Raw genomic sequence first — 20001 nt, forward strand, 5'->3', positions numbered from 1 at the left:
GAACTCCACTTCAAGATTACTCATTAAAAAATAGAGTTGTAATATAGTATTAAAAAGAAATAATAGCCAGTATTTTTAAGGTATTTTATATAAAGACAAGACGAACTAATTGTTCATAAATAGGCCTAACTATATAAATCATCGTCTTCTTCAACATTACCAAAAGCAGCAGCATTTTCATTTCCAGTAGAGTTGGATTGAGCGCCTTCATTGCCTTCACCTTCACTAAATCTAAAGTTGGTGAATTGTCCTCTTGAAGCTTGCATTTGTTGAGAATAAGCTTCATAACGACGTAATTCAGCATCGGAGACGGAACGCTTGGCTGTCTTCATAGCTTCTTCGAAATGAGCTCTAGTAATATAAGGAACAGGGTCTTCTTCCTCTTCTTCTTCTTCGTCACCTGCAGGCTTAGATTCTTCGGTCATTTCAACATCATCACCTTGTTTAGAATCTGCCTTAGACTTTTGTAACCTGATATGCGCTTCAATGGAATCCTTAATAGCAAACTTAGCAGATCTTTGAACAATGTATGATAAATCTGCACCCGAGAAACCATTGGTGATCTTTGCAATTTCTAACAAATCCAAACCTGGTTCTAATGGAGTGTTTCTTAATTGGGCTTGTAAAATAGATAATCTAGCCACTTCATCTGGTAATGGAACATAGATTAATTGATCTAATCTACCAGGTCTCAATAAAGCTGGATCGATTTGATCAGGTCTATTAGTTGCACCGATGACGAAAACATTCTTTTTGGCATTCATACCATCCATTTCTGTCAATAATTGATTAACAACACGGTCAGAAGCACCACCGGCATCGCCATGCGATCCACCTCTAGCTTTGGCAATAGAATCCAATTCATCGAGGAAGACAACAGTTGGAGCTGCAGCTCTGGCCTTATCGAAAATATCACGAATATTAGACTCTGATTCACCATACCACATACTTAATAATTCCGGACCTTTGACTGAAATGAAATTAGCAGAAACTTCGGTAGCAACGGCCTTGGCTAACAAGGTCTTACCAGTACCTGGAGGACCATAAAATAATACACCCTTAGAAGGTGATAATCCAAACTTTTGATATTGATCTGGATGTAAAACAGGATATTCAACAGTTTCCTTTAACTCATTCTTGATGGTATCTAATCCACCAATGTCATTCCAAGTAACATTGACATTCTCCACAACGGTTTCACGTAATGCCGATGGGTTGGAGTTGCCTAAAGCAAACTTGAAGTTCTCCATTGTAACACCTAATGAATCCAAAACTTCTGCATCGATAGTTTCTTCCTCTAAATCAATAAGGTCCATCTTTTCTCTAATTTGTTGCATAGCTGCTTCTGAACATAAGGAAGCAATATCCGCACCCACAAAACCGTGAGTTTCAGAAGCAATGGCCTCTAAATCGACATCGTCATTTAATTTCATGTTTTTGGTGTGGATTCTTAAAATTTCCAAACGGCCTGCTGCATCAGGAACACCTATATCGACTTCTCTATCAAATCTACCGAATCTTCTCAAGGCTGGATCAATGGAGTTTGGTCTGTTAGTTGCGGCAATAACAACGGTGTTAGATCTTGCCTTCATACCGTCCATAAGAGTTAATAATTGAGAAACAACTCTTCTTTCAACTTCACCATTAGTCTTGTCTCTCTTAGGAGCAATAGAATCGATTTCATCAATGAAGATAATGGATGGCGAATTTTTCTCTGCTTCTTCGAATGCTTTTCTCAAGTTAGATTCAGATTCACCTGCCATCTTGGACATAATTTCTGGACCATTAATCAAGAAGAAAAATGCACCTGTCTCATTCGCAACAGCCCTCGCCATGACAGTCTTACCAGTACCTGGAGGACCATACATCAAGATACCCTTTGGAGGTTTGATACCAATAGACTTGAATAATTGTGGGTGGCGCAATGGCAACTCGACCAATTCTCTAATTTGAGCCATTTGCTTCCTACATCCACCGATATCATCGTAACCAACTTCATTCATGTTGTTTTCTTCGTCTTCACGGTTAATTGGTTCACCTTCACAATGAATAATCGTGTCTTGGGCGACAATGGCAATTTCTTCTGGATCAACCTCAACAACCTTGAATTCAACCTGTCTCATACCACCTCTGACAGTGAACAAGTCTCCCTTTCTGACTGGTCTGTAGGCCTCGACAAAGTATGGCTTCAAGTACACGTCAAAAAGTGATCCGGTTATACCTTCAACGGTGTCAGCAATAGGCAAAACGCTGATTCTGTTGGCATACTTGATGTCTGGGCATGGGTGAATACTCACAATGTCCCCAAGTCTAACTCTCAAGTTATTACGGACACATCTATTAATTCTAGCAACACCATCATCCATATCATCATCAGCCAATACAATTAACACCGTATCTTTTCTCTTCTTTCCCTTGACCAACACGGTGTCTCCTCTGAATAATTGCAACAATTCCATTGTGTTAGACGACATAGTAATAACAGAGTTATCATCATTTTCAGCGTCGTCTACAATCAATGCATTATCCTTCTTCTTTCTTCTCAAGATAGCAGTTGCTGTTCTATCTTCAGCGGTTTGTGCTCCAGAAGCGTCTAGTAAGTTCTTTTTATCGTCCGGCATCTTTATTTTGTCAATTGGTTTACCCTATTCAACTAAATAGTATTAAATATTAATTAAAAGAAATATTGAAAAACAATTATGATGAAAAGATCTAAATTCTTCTTTGATTTATAAATCACCCTGTATTAAAATGCTGTAAGTTCGCCACCCTATTTCGCATGGAGTAGTTTTGTGTAACTTTTCACTTTTTGGTGATAATATCCGAATCTTATCGGACTTGTCAACAGGGATAGTTGCTTCTAGAATATATAAAAGTTCTAAGAATCTCTACAGTGAATAAAATGTCAGCTTCTAACGCATCGTGTATATTTTGCAAAATTATTAAGGGAGAAATCCCATCATTCAAGTTAATTGAGACCAAATTAACGTACTCTTTCTTGGATATTCAACCAACTGCGGAAGCACACTGCTTGATTATTCCTAAGTATCACGGAGCCAAATTGCATAGTATTCCAGATGAATACTTAGCAGATATATTGCCAGTCACTAAGAAATTAGCCAAGTTGCTCAAATTGGACGAAAACAATACTCTAGATGGCGAGGGCTACAATGTGTTACAGAACAACGGACGTATTGCACACCAAGTGGTGGACCACGTCCACTTCCATCTTATTCCTAAGAAGGATGAAGCCACTGGATTGGGAGTCGGGTGGCCTGCAGCGGAAACCGATTTCCCTAAGTTGGAAGAGTTGCACAAAAAGTTACAAGCACAATTGAACGATGAAAAATTATGAATTAAAATGTGTACAGCTATATAGTCTATAGTAAACCACCAAATAAACCACCAACGTATCCAACGATGTAGCTCGTGAAGAAGGTGACAGTTTGCGCACCGAATGGAAAGTAGCTTAGCGTGTAGTATAGCACAGCGAAGATTTCGATCACACAGCAAAATATTGTGAGTAGAGTGCTCTTCAAGACCACAGCTGCGTACATCGTGGATAACACCGATCCAAAAAAAATTGTTGTGAACACTATCCTATCCTTCGAAAGTAAATGCTTAGTGTAGTGGTAGGGGCCCTGTAATATTCCAAACGATATCACAAACAAGAATGATCCCATCGACCATAAGAGTCCAAACTTCCTAGGTTTTAATGCTAACACGGGAAATAAAAAGAAACTGATAATAAAACATAGCGCTGATCCTCCTAAACAACAAGCAAACCCTAACATCTTCTCAAATCTAGATAGTTTAAACCATGATGGTTCTTCTATTGCCTGTTGTGATCCACTATTATACGAAGGCAATGACACATACAAATCATTAGCACTTGTTCTAATGTAGTCTGACCAATTAGAAAATGGTGGTACTGAAGTTCTAGCATTACTATTGTTATTATTGTTAGTCCAGCTGCTGAACTGTTGTCTGAATGCACTTTCTGGTTCGGACATAATCTCTTACTGTTTATGGTAGGTTGTGCTTCTACTACTAGTTTTTGTTATCCATATGAGGTTTGGTTATACACGTGATTGGTTCGAAGTATCATATTTATATAATCTATAAAGTAACCATAACATATGTTAATTGTATTAATTGAATAAGGGTTTTAAAACTATTATCGTATACTATCGCTAAAGAATTGGTTGGTCTGGTTAGAACTGTTGCCGGCAACATCCAGGAAAAAATCATCAGGATTAAATAACTCATCTTGACTTTCAAGTTTGATGTCTGACGATGGCTGAGATTGGTTTGTCATGTTTGACATATCTATATTACCCTGGGGTTTGCCGTTACTTAGTCTTGCTTCAATCTCCTCGATTTGCTGTGCCAACTCAAGCTGGCTCTTATCTTGTTGTTCTAGCACATATTTCAAGTGAATTATATAGTCGACAGACTTATTAAGAATGGTACTCTTGTTTGGTTTTGTTTCTTTAACTTTTATCGAAGCAAGCAAATCATTAATCTCACGAGAGTTCAACTGTGAGTTTCTTTGTAAGTTTTGGACGGCGCATAATTGCGGGTTCAACAATGACGGTGGCACCAAGAAGCCCAAATCTTTTATACGTTCCTTAATTAAATCCCGTCTTCTTCTTTCAACAGCATTATGGAACTCTCTTCTTCTTTTTAACTTTTCTTCCTTGCTGAGTTGCTTAGTGGAAACCGGTGGTTGGTTGTGCATAGCACCTGGTAACGAGGTGCCCAAATTGTTGTCCAATGGCGGTGGCGATACAATCTTATTCTTGGATATATTACTTGGAATACTGTTACTTATGGCGCCAGAATTATCACGCCTTGTATTTTGGTATTTAGGTGGTGAGTTGAGATACGACCCTGAATTAAACGAAGGAGATTTTAATGTATCGATTGAGTTGTCGATGTTATTGCTTGGCGACATGTATTGCGAATTGAATTGTGGTGATAAATATGAGCCAGCATTTATATCAACCCCGCCATTGTAGTCTTCGATAGTATTCGGGTTTTGAAACGGAATACTTACACTATCATTTCTCGAGGCAGAAGGGCTAAATGCGTTGTTGAATGAGCTTGACAAGCTATCTTCGGCAATCGAATTCAAAGTATTATAATTAGCATTTCTATTAGAAGGGGAGAAATATAGTGGGTTGACAAACGAGTTATCTGGGTTCATCCCATTATTATTCAAAGAAATATTCTGTACTTGGGCACTTGGGGATATAATTTCTTCTAAATTACCAGTAGTTGATTGTGTAGGGTCGATATATTGTGGTTGTTTATTGGAAAAGTTAAGCGACTCCAAATCCTCCAAAAATGGATCATTTTGTAACGAGGATGTATAAGTTCCCATCTCGTTGGTATAGTTATTGTTTGTATTATTAAGATCGTTCTCCGTCATCCCTGGGTATCCGTTAGGTTGCCCATAATTAGTTCCGTAATAACCCATTCCATAGTTATTTCTATTATTAGGTTCACTACCATAGTTGGCACTTGTATTCCCGGTTCCAGTACCTGTTGTGTTAGAACCAAAGTCTGATGGACTGTCTTTTAAAAACTCTTCCATTCTCTATTCTGTATAAAATATCGCCTGAAACGTAGTCAATCAATACTTCAAATCTTTCTATAATTTTCAATACACAATAAATTGATCAATAGTATCAATTATTATTGAATGTGATTCAAGTAATGGAATTAACTCTTCAATTATGGAGAAAGATTATAATATGTTTATTTTTGGGAGTGTCTTGGGAGGACAAAGTTACCCGGATCGTCGCTTAAATAATTAGTATTTTTAACCAGCTAAAGAGTCTTATACTACTTTATAGTAACTTAGAATAATAATAACAGGGTATTGTAATATATGCTTACTAGACGTGATTATTATATGTTAGACCCTGTTCATTTGTTTTGCGAATAGTATCATATTTTACTGTTGAAGTCTCTTAAGTTTTTGATGTCCAGACCTAATGGCTGCGAATGTAATCAAGCGGTTATCAATATCAGTCTCCTCTAATGAACATTACGCGAGTATACTCTGAAATATATGTACTGTCTGTACTAAAATATAAATTCTTACTGTGTTGAAATTCTAGCAAAACGATATTCTGAGTGTATAAACACATTTTTACGTATGCGAGCCATGAGCTATATCGCAAGAGCATCGAGTTTAAATAGCCTGGTATACGTGGCAGGTAATACAATATATAGAGAAGTTAAGGATATATTAATTAAGTCTATAATATTTCCGCTAGAATGTGTAATTACATAAATGCAACTTTGGATAAATTATTTTGCTTTTCTCTTATTGATGATTTTCTTCTTGACATGTTTCTTCATTTTAGTCTTCCTTTTCTCTTGTTTCAAAGTCTTTGCAGCTTCTTTTCTTGCTTTTTTCTCATCCTTGTCCTCGTGCTTCTTACCCTTTGGAATGGCTTCCTCCTTTTCCACCCATTCTTTCTTCTTAGGCAGTTCATCATCATCTTCTTCTTCTTCGTCATCGTCATCAGAGTCATATTCTTCACTTGAATCTTCATCAGAATCGTCCTCTTCTTCCTCGACATACTCTCCTTCGTGATCCTCGTCAATATCGTTACGTTCAGAATCCACATTTTTGGTATCTACTAAATCCTTTAATGTGTTCACTTTACCTTCTGAAAACTTCTGGAAATCTCTTTCGTCAAGATTATTCAATGACCTCACCAAGTGAACAGATCTGAAAACTTCATCTTCAACATTATCTTCATTATCATCAGTCTTTAATGGAACTGTTTCTAAGTACTTACTTAACTGCTCATCTGAATTGTTCTCTATGTTTAATAACTGATTATCGTCGGTAATGTACTTAAAAAGAAATCTCTCAGGATAAACATTAATCTTCTTTCTAGTAAAAAAATCATTAACATTCTTGATATCCATTCTCAAGAAATCTAATGCCATAGGGTGTTCTGGTTCAACAGACTGCGAGACATCTATGATATATAACTTCTCATTATGTACAATTGAGTTATATTCACTTAAATCTGCATGTACTAATCTGCATTCCTGATACATTCTCCTCATATAATACAACATCTGATGATAATAATATACAATATCATCAACATCTTTGAATGGGTGATCTCTCAATTTTGGAGATGGTTGTCCATTACCTTTAGTTAAATATTCCATCACCAAAACATGAGACCTCAACTCTATTGGTTCGGGACATGGGATACCATTCAAATACAAACGTTTTAAATTACGAAACTCTTTTTCTGCCCATACTTTAACCATTTTTCTAGGATTACTTTGGTTTTTCGTATTTCTAAATCTAAACTCTCCATCCACATATCTTTCTCTGTCTTTAAAGACTAAAATCGAAGTCTTATAAATTTTTACTGCGTATTCCCTAGCTGACACTTCCGTATCTTCATGGTCGCCATGATAAACGTTAGCCTCTTTACCTGTACTTATACATCCATTTATTCTTGATAAAATCCCTTTATTGATAATCTTCGAAAGAAACCTCATGGTTCTAGGGTCCAATACCTGTTCAACTGTAGCTCTATTTGCTCTATCCTTCGTTACTTTTGTCCCTTTCTTTATATCATCAGTTTTGATCTTATCTGAGTATTTAGCAATAATTTCCCCTTTATCTGTTATAGTCTTCGGTTTACCACTATCATTTTTTTCACCACCAGAAATTTCAAAATCACTGTCCGACGAGTCAGTATCTGAAGAATATACTTCAATATCCTTCACTTTCTCTGTTATGTCATCCATTGACATGATCTATATTACTATATCAAACGTTTATTAGAAGCTTGGATTTGATTTATTAATCTGTTATATTCTATATCAGGTAAATTTTTTTTTGCGTGAGATGATCTCCTAAACTGAAATCTAGCTTTCAATAAAGATACAAAAGATTAACTGATACTAAATATTTATTAAAATCGAATCGGAAGACTTAGGAATTGGAGAATGACACTTTCCTCACAACTCAATCAAATTTTACCGCAAGTAAGTAAGAAAAACTTTTGAAACATGATGACATTAATGAAGACAACTAACAAGGTATCATTTAGAAATTTTTTGGATTTATTCCTCTTTACATCGGAGTTGAATTGATCTTAGCTGTTGCCATAATAAATAAAGCAGGAGGCGTTTATGGTATCTTGTCAATTATCACCGGGCATCCTTTGAATTTCTGGCAATGGCTCTATAATATCCTAGCCATATTGGTTTTACCATCCTACATATCCGGACTCATACATTTGAAAAATAGAAAGAATAGCTCGAGGAAAATATCATTGGCATGTTTAGTTTATGTTGCAGATTCTGTGCTTGGATTATTATATACCTTTTATTTTTTGTATTTCTGGTTTAGTAGAGAAGATAATAATCCCACTGCTGATCCACTTAGCCAGAGAGACAACAACATTGCAGATGCAGCTATTCCACCTTCTTCGAGTCAAAATTCTGCAATACTTGCATCGGAATCTGCTTCTCCAGGAAGAGAATTATTCTTAACATTAAGCGGCACTATCATCATTACCGTCATTAGATTTTACTTCACTTTGGTAGTGGTTTCATTTACCAAAGGATTATTAAAACAAGATCTGCTTAACATGAAGTATGATGATGGAAACACCTACGATGATGAAGAACAGATCTTATCTGATGGTGAAGGTATTGCTTCCAAATATAAGAAATACATGTATGATGTAGAGATGAAATCAAAAGACGTGTTACGTAACTTCTTTAGCTAATTCTCTCACGTTTGTATATACTGATGTACCCTAATTAATAATAATAATAATCTTTTAGTCATTAGCAAGAATATTTATAAGTGGGACCATAGTCGCATAAATTCTGAATCGCAAGATAAAGATATAAAAACCCTTTCAAATATTAATCCCTTCATGAATGAACTTATTAATCGGAGATGGGTCAAGTTTTGAGTAAGGATAATGAAGACGAGGCGAACTTAAACGTCACTCAGAAGCAATTCACAAAGGACAAAGTCTTAGAGTATTTTAATATCCAAAACCATTTGCAATTTCGTCCAGTTGAAATAAGAGCAATAACTTCAAAACTAGGTATAAAGAATATCAAAGAAAAGTCTGATGTTACGTTAAATGACTTGATATATTTACTTAAAATAATAAAAGATGAAGATATTGAAGGTATAGACCACAACATTAAGCATGTACTCAATATATTGAGTAACTCTTTTACAGTCATTGGGAATTTTCCATTTCTACAAAGTGAGACGACACCTAAACTAAGCATTGAAAGTTTGATGAAATCTGCCTTATTTCATACTGGTCGCTATAAGAGATTGTTAACCGCAGAATACGACTATCTAAAGTTAGTCTTTATATCGTTGAGTGGTATTAACAAAACTTATCTCGAAGAAAAGACCAGCTCTAGTCCCAGTAGTAGTGACGACAAAGAAGATACATTGTACAATCTAGATGTTATGGGTTTCTCCTCAGAAGATGAAGATAGTATTTTATCACGAAAAATCAAATGGAATACGTTCAATGTGATACAATCATTCGACGACATTGATTTGGATTCTATATATGTTGGTGCATACGATTTATTGAAACTACTTACGTTCTTTTTAATTCTTTCTTCTGTTCCTGAAATGAGCCACACGCAAATGCAAGATCATTTGTCAAAAAGCATTGCAAGATGGTCTGAATTTGAAACCTACTGTCTAAGCATAATAAGATATATAAATTTGGATATTAATGTGAAGAATATTAAAAGCACTAAGATTTCATATGAGGAGTTTAAAAGAGGAATTTCCAATGGTTTTCCACTATTCTTCTCGAACGCATGGATGAAAATCTTCAAAAATGGCATCTTATCATCAATAAGTACTACAGATGTAGCGAATTCTAATAATGCCCCAGGGTCTCATGGAGATGCAAATGATAATGAGGTACCTAAGGTTCACAAGAAAACACCCAATTTTGTAGAATCAAAGCTTATTAATGATGCTTCCATCTCAGTGATCTCAATGTGTTTGAAAAATATGAAGTCTAACCTAAGCATTACGACCCAGAATTTAATCAAATTGTATGCTGGATCTGAATCAGGGTTTTCTATTAGGTCATTGGAGCTGAAGATTTTCAAATGGCAAGCACCTACGCTATTATTGGTTTCAGGAAAAAGAGTGAAAAATAAAACTATGAAACATAATAACAGGTACATTCAGTTTAATGAAATGTATCCACTGTATTTTAGGTCTCTGGAAAGCCCAAAAAAAGACTGGCAAGATGATAATGATAAGATGACCTACGCTGTAATTATAAATCTGCCTTGGAAAAACTCGAATAAAAACAACTTTGGTGATGAAGACACCGTGATTTTAAACCTCCTGCCAAGATTCGACTTTTATAAAAGTGTACATAACCCTGTCTTAAATGGTAAGCTGATATATTTCAATAATTTGGGTATGGGTTTAGGGTTTGGAAATAGTCAACCAATTAATAAGAATACTGTAAAAAAGTTTTTGCCAGGAGATATTTCCTTGACAATCGAGGCTAACTTGGAATTTGCAATATTTAGGCATATCTCATCTCCTAATTCGAATGGCGCCTCATTCTTCCAAAAGTCGAAACAAAATGAAATATCCGTTCAAGATTTCGAAGATAGATTCATGATAAGCGACTTGGAAGTTTGGGGAATAGGCTCTACCAAGGAGTTGGAGGAACAAAGGAAACAGTGGGCGTGGGAAGAGAAGCAAGCTGAAGCAAGACAAAGCGTAAATTTAAGAGGTTTAGGAGAAGAACGGGCATTTTTGGAAATGGTAGGCCTTGTTGGTAACCATAGTGCTAATGGTGGTTCTATGTAATTAATGATGGAATGAATTCGATATAGTAACGAATATATATAAGCATTTATATGTTTAGGACATACACATAATATGATATAACTAAAGTAAACTTATACTAGTCTTTATTATCTGATAGGTAAATAAGGGCAAAAAGACAATTGAATTTTGAATTAAATCAATTAGAAATCTATTATAAAGACTTATTTAACTTGTTAAATACTAATTAGTTGTTATGCTTTCAACTTTTTGCCGTTAGCTTCTAAAGGTTCGGCCTTACGTTTCTTCGAGTCTGGGCCCTCGTGGTCATTTATGATCAATTCTTCCTCATCATCAATAATAATCGCATCATCATTGGTCAAAATATCCTGATATTGATCTTCCTCGCTTTCCCTTGGTGTTCCTGCCTTTTGTTTCTTTGGGCGCAACTTTATAATAGGTAAATGGCTTGAATCTACATAGTTAGTATTAATGTACAATTCCAAATTTTCAAGCATATCATCTTCATCCTGAACTAAAAGTAGTTCTCCATTCCTGAATCCATTAATTTCACTCAATTTTTTTTCTAAATTATCGTCGAAGTCAAAATCATATATTAATTTCGACTGACCTAGAATTATAGAAACATCATCTTCGTATCCGTAAGTTTGGATTAACTTATCTACCAAATCCTTCAATGTCCATGTTTTTAGCTCGTTGTCATTTATGTTAAGTAATCCTCTTGAAAGTGAACAACTAGGGCATTGATCTCCTGGACCAACTAAAGATGCTGAGGTAATATACTTATTAGGTCTGATACTGACAAATACAGTAGATGAATCTTTCAGCATATCACCAAAATCATTGTTTTCAGCTGTAGATTTGTAATAGCTTAATGCCCCCAAGCTCGAGAAACCAGATATTATAGCATTGGTTGTAGCTATAGCAGGTATAATATTCCCAGCTATTTGCTTAATATCGAACTTGCTCTTCACTTCAATATTAAATATGCTACATCTTATGTTCGCAGCAGCCACCACGAAATTAAGAGTATCTTCATCATCCTTATCAAATGATACAAAAGATTCCGATTCATCTAACCGTTTCTGTAGATTTTCACTAGCTTTATAAAAAACATATAGGTTTTCTAGTAATGACCATACCAGAGTATCTCTGCTAATTATAACTTCATTCCTTTTGTCAGATAATAAGTTGTTTACATCGTTAACATACAACTCGTCAAATTGCAATGGAACCGGTTTCACTCTTGTTTTCCATAATGAATCAATACGCAACAATCTTTCAATATCAACCTTGAATATTTTTATGATGGTTCTATGAATAAATTGATTGCGGTCTTCCAAGTTTGGTGCTTTTATCAATTGGCGCAATTCGCTCAATTCATTGCTTTCCTTCAACATATTTTCAATCTCCTGTTTATCATCCGTTTCTTCCTGTAATTTCTTGCGTTGTTGCTCTTTGGATTGTTCGGTTGTTACAGTAGACGAGGATTCATCAAATAGTTGGTGAAACAAAAATTCTTTTGCCCAAGTAATACAATGAACAGGTTGTGAGGGTGTTGATCTAATTGTACAAACTGGATATGTCTTTGGTGTAGCTTTGGCTTGACATTCAAAACATTCACTATAATAAGGAAATATTGGTTGAACTTGGCCATCATATCCAGTAGTTCCACTTTCCATTAATGGTTTTTTCAAAAAAAGACACATCTTATTAACATATCTTCTAGCTTCCAAATTGTCCAATGCATTAAAAACATAACTAAATTGATCCCACCATGCTATCGGAAACTGGTTTGTATCCATAATGTTACCATGGTGCGGAACTAATTTGGTATTATGATAATTAAATGCTTCGACTGCCTTCACCACTGTTAACGACTTCGACTTATCTATATCTGTTGGTCGGAATAAAAATTGCCTATTTAAATTAGACAAGGTAATAGTATCGAGATCGACTATATGAATTTCACCATATTGCGATAATACCAAGTTCTTCAATAATTCACATCCTATTCCACCAGCTCCAACCATTAAAACATTAGCCTGAATGTTAGTCTCAATTATAATTAAAATGAATTAATTTAAAAAATACATACTTTTCTAATATTATTACAACGATCTTCCCCCAAGATCTTCCTTAAATAAGTATCTTTTGCCATTGATGGTATATCTTTATTTCATAAACAACTACTAATCATCGTCTTCTATCTTTCAATTTTTCAAGTCAATTCGCGGTGCTATATTCACAAATAAATATAGGCTTACATAGTAACACAATTAACATATATATATATATATTCATAGATTTATAATGAAGGAATTAAAAGCGCTAAATACAACCTATTGAATTTTATAATATAAACTATAGAGAGCGTCCGGGAGGTTTCGTGCAAACAATTTATTAAAAGATACATCTAAGTGTTGCATCTAGACACTAGTAAATAATGACCAAACACCTTTCAAATAGCCCACAATTTCATCACCACCCAACTTAGATTCACCATATAATCTGTCTACAAAGCTAATCGGAACTTCACCAACGTTATATCCTAAGGCTTTGGCTCTGACCATCATTTCCATTTGAAAAACGTAACCTTTTGATTTGGTCTCATCAATGACTTTGGCTAACACTTGTTTCTTGTACAATCTAAATGATCCTGTTAAGTCAGATACACCAGGTCTTAAGACTGTAGCTGCCAAAAAATTGGCACCTCTAGAAACCAATTTTCTCTTCAAATCCCAGCCGTAAACACCACCATCGCCTGCGTATCTAGTACCAGTGACAATATCATAATCCTGCTCTTTCTGTTTGGCAATAAACTGTGGAATTGCCTCTGGGTGATGTGAGAAATCAGCATCCATAATAATAACATAGTTACCAGTAACAAATTGTAAACCATGAACGTACGCAGTTCCTAATCCCAATTTCCCGGCTCTTGCTCTTAATTGAATATGCTTTTCGCCGAATATATTAACTAACTCCTTGGCAATAATTTGAGTTCCATCTGGGGAGTTATCATCCACAATGATCACTTCCCAATCTAATTCATGTGCTTGGAAAGTTTTAGCCAATAAATAAACCAAGATTGGCAAATTTCTTTTTTCGTTATATGTTGGTAAGATAACAGAATATTTGTCTGTACTCATTTTGGCTTCAATGATATAATGTTATAATGTACTGAATAATTAATCGTATCCTAAATGATGTTTACTGAAATTTACGTGTTCGATTTTATCCTAATTTTACTGCATATAGTCTACTATCATTATTATATGAAAAGTTGAATGATTTTATTATATAGACTATACCCCAGATGATAGAAAGATCAAATGCCTAACTGAATTCTATTTATTTCAATTAGAATTGCTATAATGAGTTGAAGTTGAAATTTTAGAAATTTAGAAAAATTGGATAAAAAAAATCATAAGCACCTTCAAATAATGTATTAATAAAAGCTTTTTGAAACACCCCAACCACCATTAAAAATATAAAAGAGTCCTAACTATCCAGTAGGAAATCCACATAAGCCATTAAATGAATAAACTGAAAAAGTAAAAAAACAAAAGCAAAAAAGGAAATAACCAAATATGACTATTATAATACAAAATAAAAATAAAAAATGACAAACTCCCAAGGGAGACATGGAGCAGCTTATTGCTGGTTACCGTTTAAATTTAATGAGCTAATTTGGTTGGCGAGCACGTTCAACGATGGATTTAAATTTTCTAAATTGCCATTCTTAGTATTAGTAGCTTCAGCAGATACAGGAGCAGAATGAGGTGGATTCGGAATATTCTTTGAATAAGCCTGGTAGCTAGCCTGCTGGGGCCCAAAATTAGAATACATGCCAGGAGAATTTAAGACTGATTGTGAATATTTTGGTTGCGAGGCCTGCTTTTGGTTTTGCTGCTGATGCTGTTGATGTTGATGTTGCTGCAACATTGCTAACTGCTGAGCTAAAAGTTGGGGTGGTGTGTTATTAGTCCCGCGCAAATTAGCATTCGTATTTTGGTTTGACAAATGAAGTGGAAATTGTGATTTATTGCTGTAATAGTTATTACCAGAAACATTTGAATTATGACGATGTTGGTTATGATTTTGTTGCACTGGGGTTTGAGATGGCGAATAATGATTTGGGTGGAGTGGTTGAGGTTGTTGTATTCCCATGAATCCATTATTTAAGTTCAATGGCTGACCACTAGCAGTGGCCGCAGCTATTGCAGCTGCAGTTGAATTAACGGAATGAATATGGTTGTTGTTATTATTATTGCTATTATGATTCGATTGACCAGAATGCTTTGCATTACCACATTTCAAGCAGCATAAATTCTTAGCAAAATTGTGATATTGGCAAGATTCATTAGAACATTTCCAATCACCAGCTCTAAATGGAACATTATTTCCATAATGAGGCCGGGAATTGTTGTTATGGTTATGACCATGACCACTATGATGAGAATGTGAATTCGCATGCTGATGGTTATTTGAACCATTAATTCCATTACCTCCAACCTTATGAGAACCAGGTGCAAAATTATGTTCCTGGTAATTCGAATTATACGATTGATTTTGATTCAAAGCAGCTGCTGCAGCTGCTGCATTAACAACAGCAGCATTAAGTGCAATCTTATCCGAATTGTTATTGTTTGGCATAGAATTGGTCGAATTATTATTACGACGACTATTAGTTGTATTGCCAGAAAACATCGACTCCTGAATCGTAACAGCACTAGCAGCAGGAAATGAACATCTGAAACAAGCAGTTCTCCTTTGGAAATTTGAGAAGCCGCAAGATGGACAAGTCCAATCACCAGGTCTTGGCCTATTCTTGGAAGGTGGGAAAGGTGTTAGTAAGTCCCTAGCTTTATCTAACACGCTTGTAGAAGATGCTTGTACTTCAACAGCCATATCATTCAATGCTCTACCGTTCATTGATAAAGATTCTGTCGCTTCTTCATGAGTTGCAAACACAGCAAATCCCGAGATACCCTTTACCTTACCTCCATAGTTGTTACTTCCGTTATTTCCGTTATTGTTAGTATTATTATTCTTTCCGTTCTTCTCGTTTGCATCTACATTCTTCAATGTCCAAAATGCTATTGGTCTCCCTCCGTACTGTGTAAACCATGATTCCAATTCGGATTGCGTAGTGTCCCCGGGTAAATTGCTAAGATATAAAATCTTTGATCTTTCGACCAAGAAAATCTTGACATCTTGGGCAGAATCGAATGGTTTAGTCAAAACTGAAGGGTGTTCTTCAACCGGCAATGACTTCTTGACCAACTGGACTAATACATTGGTGTATACGTTTATCGTAGATCTTGTCCTTGTCTCCTGACCCGAACTCAAGTTCAAGTTGGAATTTGAATTCAAATTAGAATACGAGTTCAAATTTGGATTGGTCAATGGTTCAGAAAAAAAACTAGCACTCGATGCAGATGATACCGAAGAAATGGCTGTTGGTGACGGTGTTGACGAGGATGATACTGGTGTCTCTATTCCGTCAGTACTATCCATTTCCACTTCTAAAGCTGTAATAATATTAGATAAAGACGACGCAGTATACGATAATGCTTCCGGGTGTGATGTTTGCCACTTGGCGTACTCATTTTGTATATCAAATATCCTTGGGTGCTGCAAATATGGAGGCAACACCACTGACTTATCTCTTGCTTCCCTTGGTAATTGGACTCGGATTTTGCTCACGTCAAATGTTATCAATGAAAATTCCTTGTTCTTCAGAATTACATTTTCTTGCATGAAGTTATCGAACTTTCCGATAGCATCCTTAAATGATCCGGCATTTCGAACGTGTTCCCACGTAATTTTATGAAGTTGTGAACAATATTGAGTAATAGGAGTGTTGATTGGTCTCACTAATACTGATTCCTGGTAGGTATTTTTTAGCGTGGTCGCATCAACAACCGACCAAGCAAACTCAATCAACTCTGTTGAATCCTTAGTAACATATGTAGTCGATTCATCGCATGTTGTGGCGATGTGAACAACTACGTATATATCACTCATAATGTATAAGCTAACGATTATCAACCTTTAATCACCCAATAGGCTATTTGGGAAAAGAAAAATAATAGGCTACTAGGTACTAACTTTTCGACGTTGAAAAAGTACGCTCATCACGTGAATTTCTTCATTTTTTATACCCGTTGAATATAGTAGAAACACTAGGACAAAGCATTAGAACAGTCAAAGACAAGCCTGATATAAGAATATTTTATTCGCTGATGTTCAAGGTCAGATAATAAAATATTCTTATAATGTATGTTTCTGGCAAATTTGAGTTATTCAATCCTCTCTATAATTTTGCATATTTATGATGCTAGATAGGTTATCTCTAGTTTTATATCACATTGGCAACGATGCCATTTAGCTACATGGTGGCATATATATATATATGTGTAGTCTAAGGACTATAACAGTATTTTGTAGTAAAATAAGTAGACTGCCGCGTTAGGCAATATTTGCGATTAATAGAAGTGCGATTCGTTTTGAGGACAATATAAGAGAAGATAAACATAAACGAATACATCAAATTTCCATACAACGTCAATGAATATAGATCCACCAATAGATGATCCCACTGCTTTGAGAGGGTCACAAAGAGTGTTCAAAACTCAGTTGGTTATATGTTTATGGGTTGGTATTTCATCATTCATTCTATTCTGTATCTTGAGATACAGATGGCCTCATATCTACGCTGTACGAACCTTGCGGAAGAGAACTGAAGCGATAAAACCGTTGCCAAACAAAATATTTGGATGGGTTGTTAATGTTTATCGAATTACGGATGAAGAGGTGTTGCAGTTTTCAGGTTTGGATGCATTTGTATTCCTAGCCTTCTTTAAGATGGGGATTCGAATCTTTTCGTTACTTGCGGTATTGGCGATATTTGTGTTGAGTCCTATCAGGTACTATTATACGGGTAATTACGATAAGGATAATATTGTGTGGTCTGTAGCAAGATCGTTTATTACTTTCAATTATGATAATCCTACGCCGCCTGATCTAAATGATGATTTCCCAAATTACCTTTGGGTTTATCCGATATTCACGTATATTTTTTCAATCATTGTTTACGTTACTATATATGAGTACACTGATAAGGTGTTGAAGACCAGACAAAAGTATTTAGCCTCTCAAAATTCGATAGTGGATAGAACTATCAGGCTAGATGGGATCCCTAAAAAATTACTAAGGAATAATAATCCTTCGATTTTGAAGAACTTTATTGAAGATTTGGGAATTGGAAAAGTTACGGATGTAAAATTAATCTATGATTGGACTGACCTTGAGGTTCTTTTTGAAAAACGGAAAGTTTTACTCGATAAATTAGAAAACTTATATGCATCAGTTTACGGATTATCAATCGACATATATACCCAGAAAAAAACACCATCCGTGTTGCCTAAAAATGCAATCGATTCGGTTATTGATTCACCAAGGGGAATAAGTATGAAAGAAAAAATCGACAAGCTCTCGAGTACTATAATTAATCTTGATAAAGAAATTAAAGCAATTCAAGGAAAATTTGATCCCATAACTTCTACCATTGAATTACAAAACTCCAGCTTTAAGCAAATATCAAGTGCTTTCATAACAATGGATTCGGTTGCTTCCGCGCAGATGGCTGCGCAAACAGTTTTGGATCCAAGAGTCCATAAGTTAATTGTTAAATTAGCCCCGGCTCCAAAAGATATTAGGTGGAAAAATTTTAGACTAACCCGTTATGAGAAATTATTAAAATCGTATGTGATTACCTTTATAGTCATGTTGAGTTGTGTGATCTTGCTTTTTCCTGTTTCGTCTTTGGCAGCATTAATTAATGTTAAAACGATTACCAAACTTTGGCCGGCATTAGGGAAATTTATTGCGAAGTCAAAGTGGTTAACAACATTCGTGACTGGTATTTTACCACCTTTATTATTCTCGTTATTGAATATTCTGCTTCCTTATTTTTATAGATTCTTGTCACAATATCAAGGTTATTCATCAAATAGTGATATTGAATTGTCCACTTTACTGAAGAATTTTTTCTATTTGTTTGTTAATTTATTTTTGGTTTTTACGTTTGCGGGAACATTCTCTAACTACTGGTCATTTCTAAGTGATACAACAAAAATAGCCTATCAATTGGCCAGTTCATTGAAAAGTTTGTCGTTGTTCTATGTTGATTTGATCCTATTACAAGGTTTAGCCATGTTTCCAGTTAGATTATTACAAATTGGTGATGTCGTAATTTTAAATGTCATTGGCAAAATATTCTTGTTGAAAAATATTATTCTTAAGACACCACGGGATTATAGATTTTACTATTATACACCACCTATGTTTGACTTTGGGTTACAGGTGCCTCAGCATATTTTGATATTCATTATAATTTTGATCTATTCCGTTGTTTCTACTAAGATTGTTACTAGCGGTTTAATCTACTTTATTCTAGGGTATTTGGTCTATAAGTATCAATTGATTTATACCTGTGTTCATCCCCAACACTCTACTGGTAAAGTTTGGACGATGATATTCAGGAGATTGATGCTAGGTTTAGTATTATTCCAATTATTCATGTGCGGCACTTTGGCATTGGAAGGAGCTATATTATTAGCATTGTTGAGCTCTCCATTGGTTTTCGTTACATTGGTGATTACTTGGAATTTCGAGATGCACTATCTACCACTTAATAAGTTTATTGCATTAAGGGCAATCCAAAACCCTTATGATTTTGATAAAGAGTTTGACGATGACAGGCTGGAAATATCAGATTCGAATAACCAAAATCAAACTGAGGAGGCTGGGGAAGCGGACGAAACATCACTTTTAATCCAAGGCAGACATTCAGTGAATAATTTTCATGAATTACGAAGGAGGAGATCAACAATTGATGAAGAAAGAGAACAATACACGGATTATACCTATCCGCATCTAATTGATCCATTATACGGGCCATGGGTAGGCTTTGAAGGTGATTATATTTCAATGGTAGAGTATAATAAAAATTTCAATGATGTCAACAATCTAGAAAATGGCGACATAAGTATAATTTCGACTACTGAAAGGGAAATTGTCTTGAAAAAAAAGTTGAGAGTTTCTGAATGGGAATAATATCTTTTAGCACT

At 35.2% G+C, this 20001-nt stretch overlaps 11 protein-coding genes across 11 annotated transcripts; 4 read left to right on the forward strand and 7 right to left on the reverse strand. All coding sequences in view use genetic code 12, as the record gives it.

Annotated features, from left to right (window-relative positions):
- Positions 1-125: 125 nt before the first annotated feature.
- On the reverse strand, positions 126-2621 carry DEHA2G14960g (DEHA2G14960p; the record flags this gene model as incomplete). The annotated part of the gene is made up of 1 exon (XM_462191.1): positions 126-2621. The coding sequence occupies one exon, from the start codon at positions 2619-2621 to the stop codon at positions 126-128; it is 2496 nt and encodes an 831-aa protein (XP_462191.1).
- Positions 2622-2902: 281 nt separating this feature from the next.
- On the forward strand, positions 2903-3355 carry DEHA2G14982g (DEHA2G14982p; the record flags this gene model as incomplete). Its single annotated transcript, XM_462192.1, has 1 exon — positions 2903-3355. The coding sequence occupies one exon, from the start codon at positions 2903-2905 to the stop codon at positions 3353-3355; it is 453 nt and encodes a 150-aa protein (XP_462192.1).
- Positions 3356-3380: 25 nt separating this feature from the next.
- Positions 3381-4013, reverse strand: DEHA2G15004g (DEHA2G15004p; the record flags this gene model as incomplete). The annotated part of the gene is made up of 1 exon (XM_462193.1): positions 3381-4013. The coding sequence occupies one exon, from the start codon at positions 4011-4013 to the stop codon at positions 3381-3383; it is 633 nt and encodes a 210-aa protein (XP_462193.1).
- A 164-nt stretch (positions 4014-4177) lies between these two features.
- DEHA2G15026g (DEHA2G15026p) lies at positions 4178-5599 on the reverse strand (the record flags this gene model as incomplete). The annotated part of the gene is made up of 1 exon (XM_462194.1): positions 4178-5599. One exon carries the CDS (start codon positions 5597-5599, stop codon positions 4178-4180), a length of 1422 nt encoding a protein of 473 aa, XP_462194.2.
- Positions 5600-6321: 722 nt separating this feature from the next.
- On the reverse strand, positions 6322-7803 carry DEHA2G15048g (DEHA2G15048p; the record flags this gene model as incomplete). The annotated part of the gene is made up of 1 exon (XM_462195.2): positions 6322-7803. The coding sequence occupies one exon, from the start codon at positions 7801-7803 to the stop codon at positions 6322-6324; it is 1482 nt and encodes a 493-aa protein (XP_462195.2).
- Positions 7804-7998: 195 nt separating this feature from the next.
- Positions 7999-8786, forward strand: DEHA2G15070g (DEHA2G15070p; the record flags this gene model as incomplete). Its single annotated transcript, XM_462196.1, has 2 exons — positions 7999-8037; positions 8103-8786. The coding sequence occupies 2 exons, from the start codon at positions 7999-8001 to the stop codon at positions 8784-8786; spliced, it is 723 nt and encodes a 240-aa protein (XP_462196.2).
- Positions 8787-8962: 176 nt separating this feature from the next.
- On the forward strand, positions 8963-10885 carry DEHA2G15092g (DEHA2G15092p; the record flags this gene model as incomplete). The annotated part of the gene is made up of 1 exon (XM_462197.1): positions 8963-10885. One exon carries the CDS (start codon positions 8963-8965, stop codon positions 10883-10885), a length of 1923 nt encoding a protein of 640 aa, XP_462197.2.
- Positions 10886-11097: 212 nt separating this feature from the next.
- Positions 11098-13025, reverse strand: DEHA2G15114g (DEHA2G15114p; the record flags this gene model as incomplete). Its single annotated transcript, XM_462198.2, has 2 exons — positions 11098-12909; positions 12963-13025. The coding sequence occupies 2 exons, from the start codon at positions 13023-13025 to the stop codon at positions 11098-11100; spliced, it is 1875 nt and encodes a 624-aa protein (XP_462198.2).
- A 268-nt stretch (positions 13026-13293) lies between these two features.
- Positions 13294-14013, reverse strand: DEHA2G15136g (DEHA2G15136p; the record flags this gene model as incomplete). The annotated part of the gene is made up of 1 exon (XM_462199.1): positions 13294-14013. The coding sequence occupies one exon, from the start codon at positions 14011-14013 to the stop codon at positions 13294-13296; it is 720 nt and encodes a 239-aa protein (XP_462199.1).
- A 505-nt stretch (positions 14014-14518) lies between these two features.
- DEHA2G15158g (DEHA2G15158p) lies at positions 14519-16894 on the reverse strand (the record flags this gene model as incomplete). The annotated part of the gene is made up of 1 exon (XM_462200.1): positions 14519-16894. The coding sequence occupies one exon, from the start codon at positions 16892-16894 to the stop codon at positions 14519-14521; it is 2376 nt and encodes a 791-aa protein (XP_462200.2).
- Positions 16895-17437: 543 nt separating this feature from the next.
- DEHA2G15180g (DEHA2G15180p) lies at positions 17438-19987 on the forward strand (the record flags this gene model as incomplete). The annotated part of the gene is made up of 1 exon (XM_462201.1): positions 17438-19987. One exon carries the CDS (start codon positions 17438-17440, stop codon positions 19985-19987), a length of 2550 nt encoding a protein of 849 aa, XP_462201.2.
- Between the last annotated feature and the right edge of the window lie 14 nt (positions 19988-20001).

This window comes from Debaryomyces hansenii (genome assembly GCF_000006445.2).
Source record: "Debaryomyces hansenii CBS767 chromosome G complete sequence".
Classification (NCBI taxonomy): Eukaryota; Fungi; Ascomycota; class Pichiomycetes; order Serinales; family Debaryomycetaceae; genus Debaryomyces; species Debaryomyces hansenii.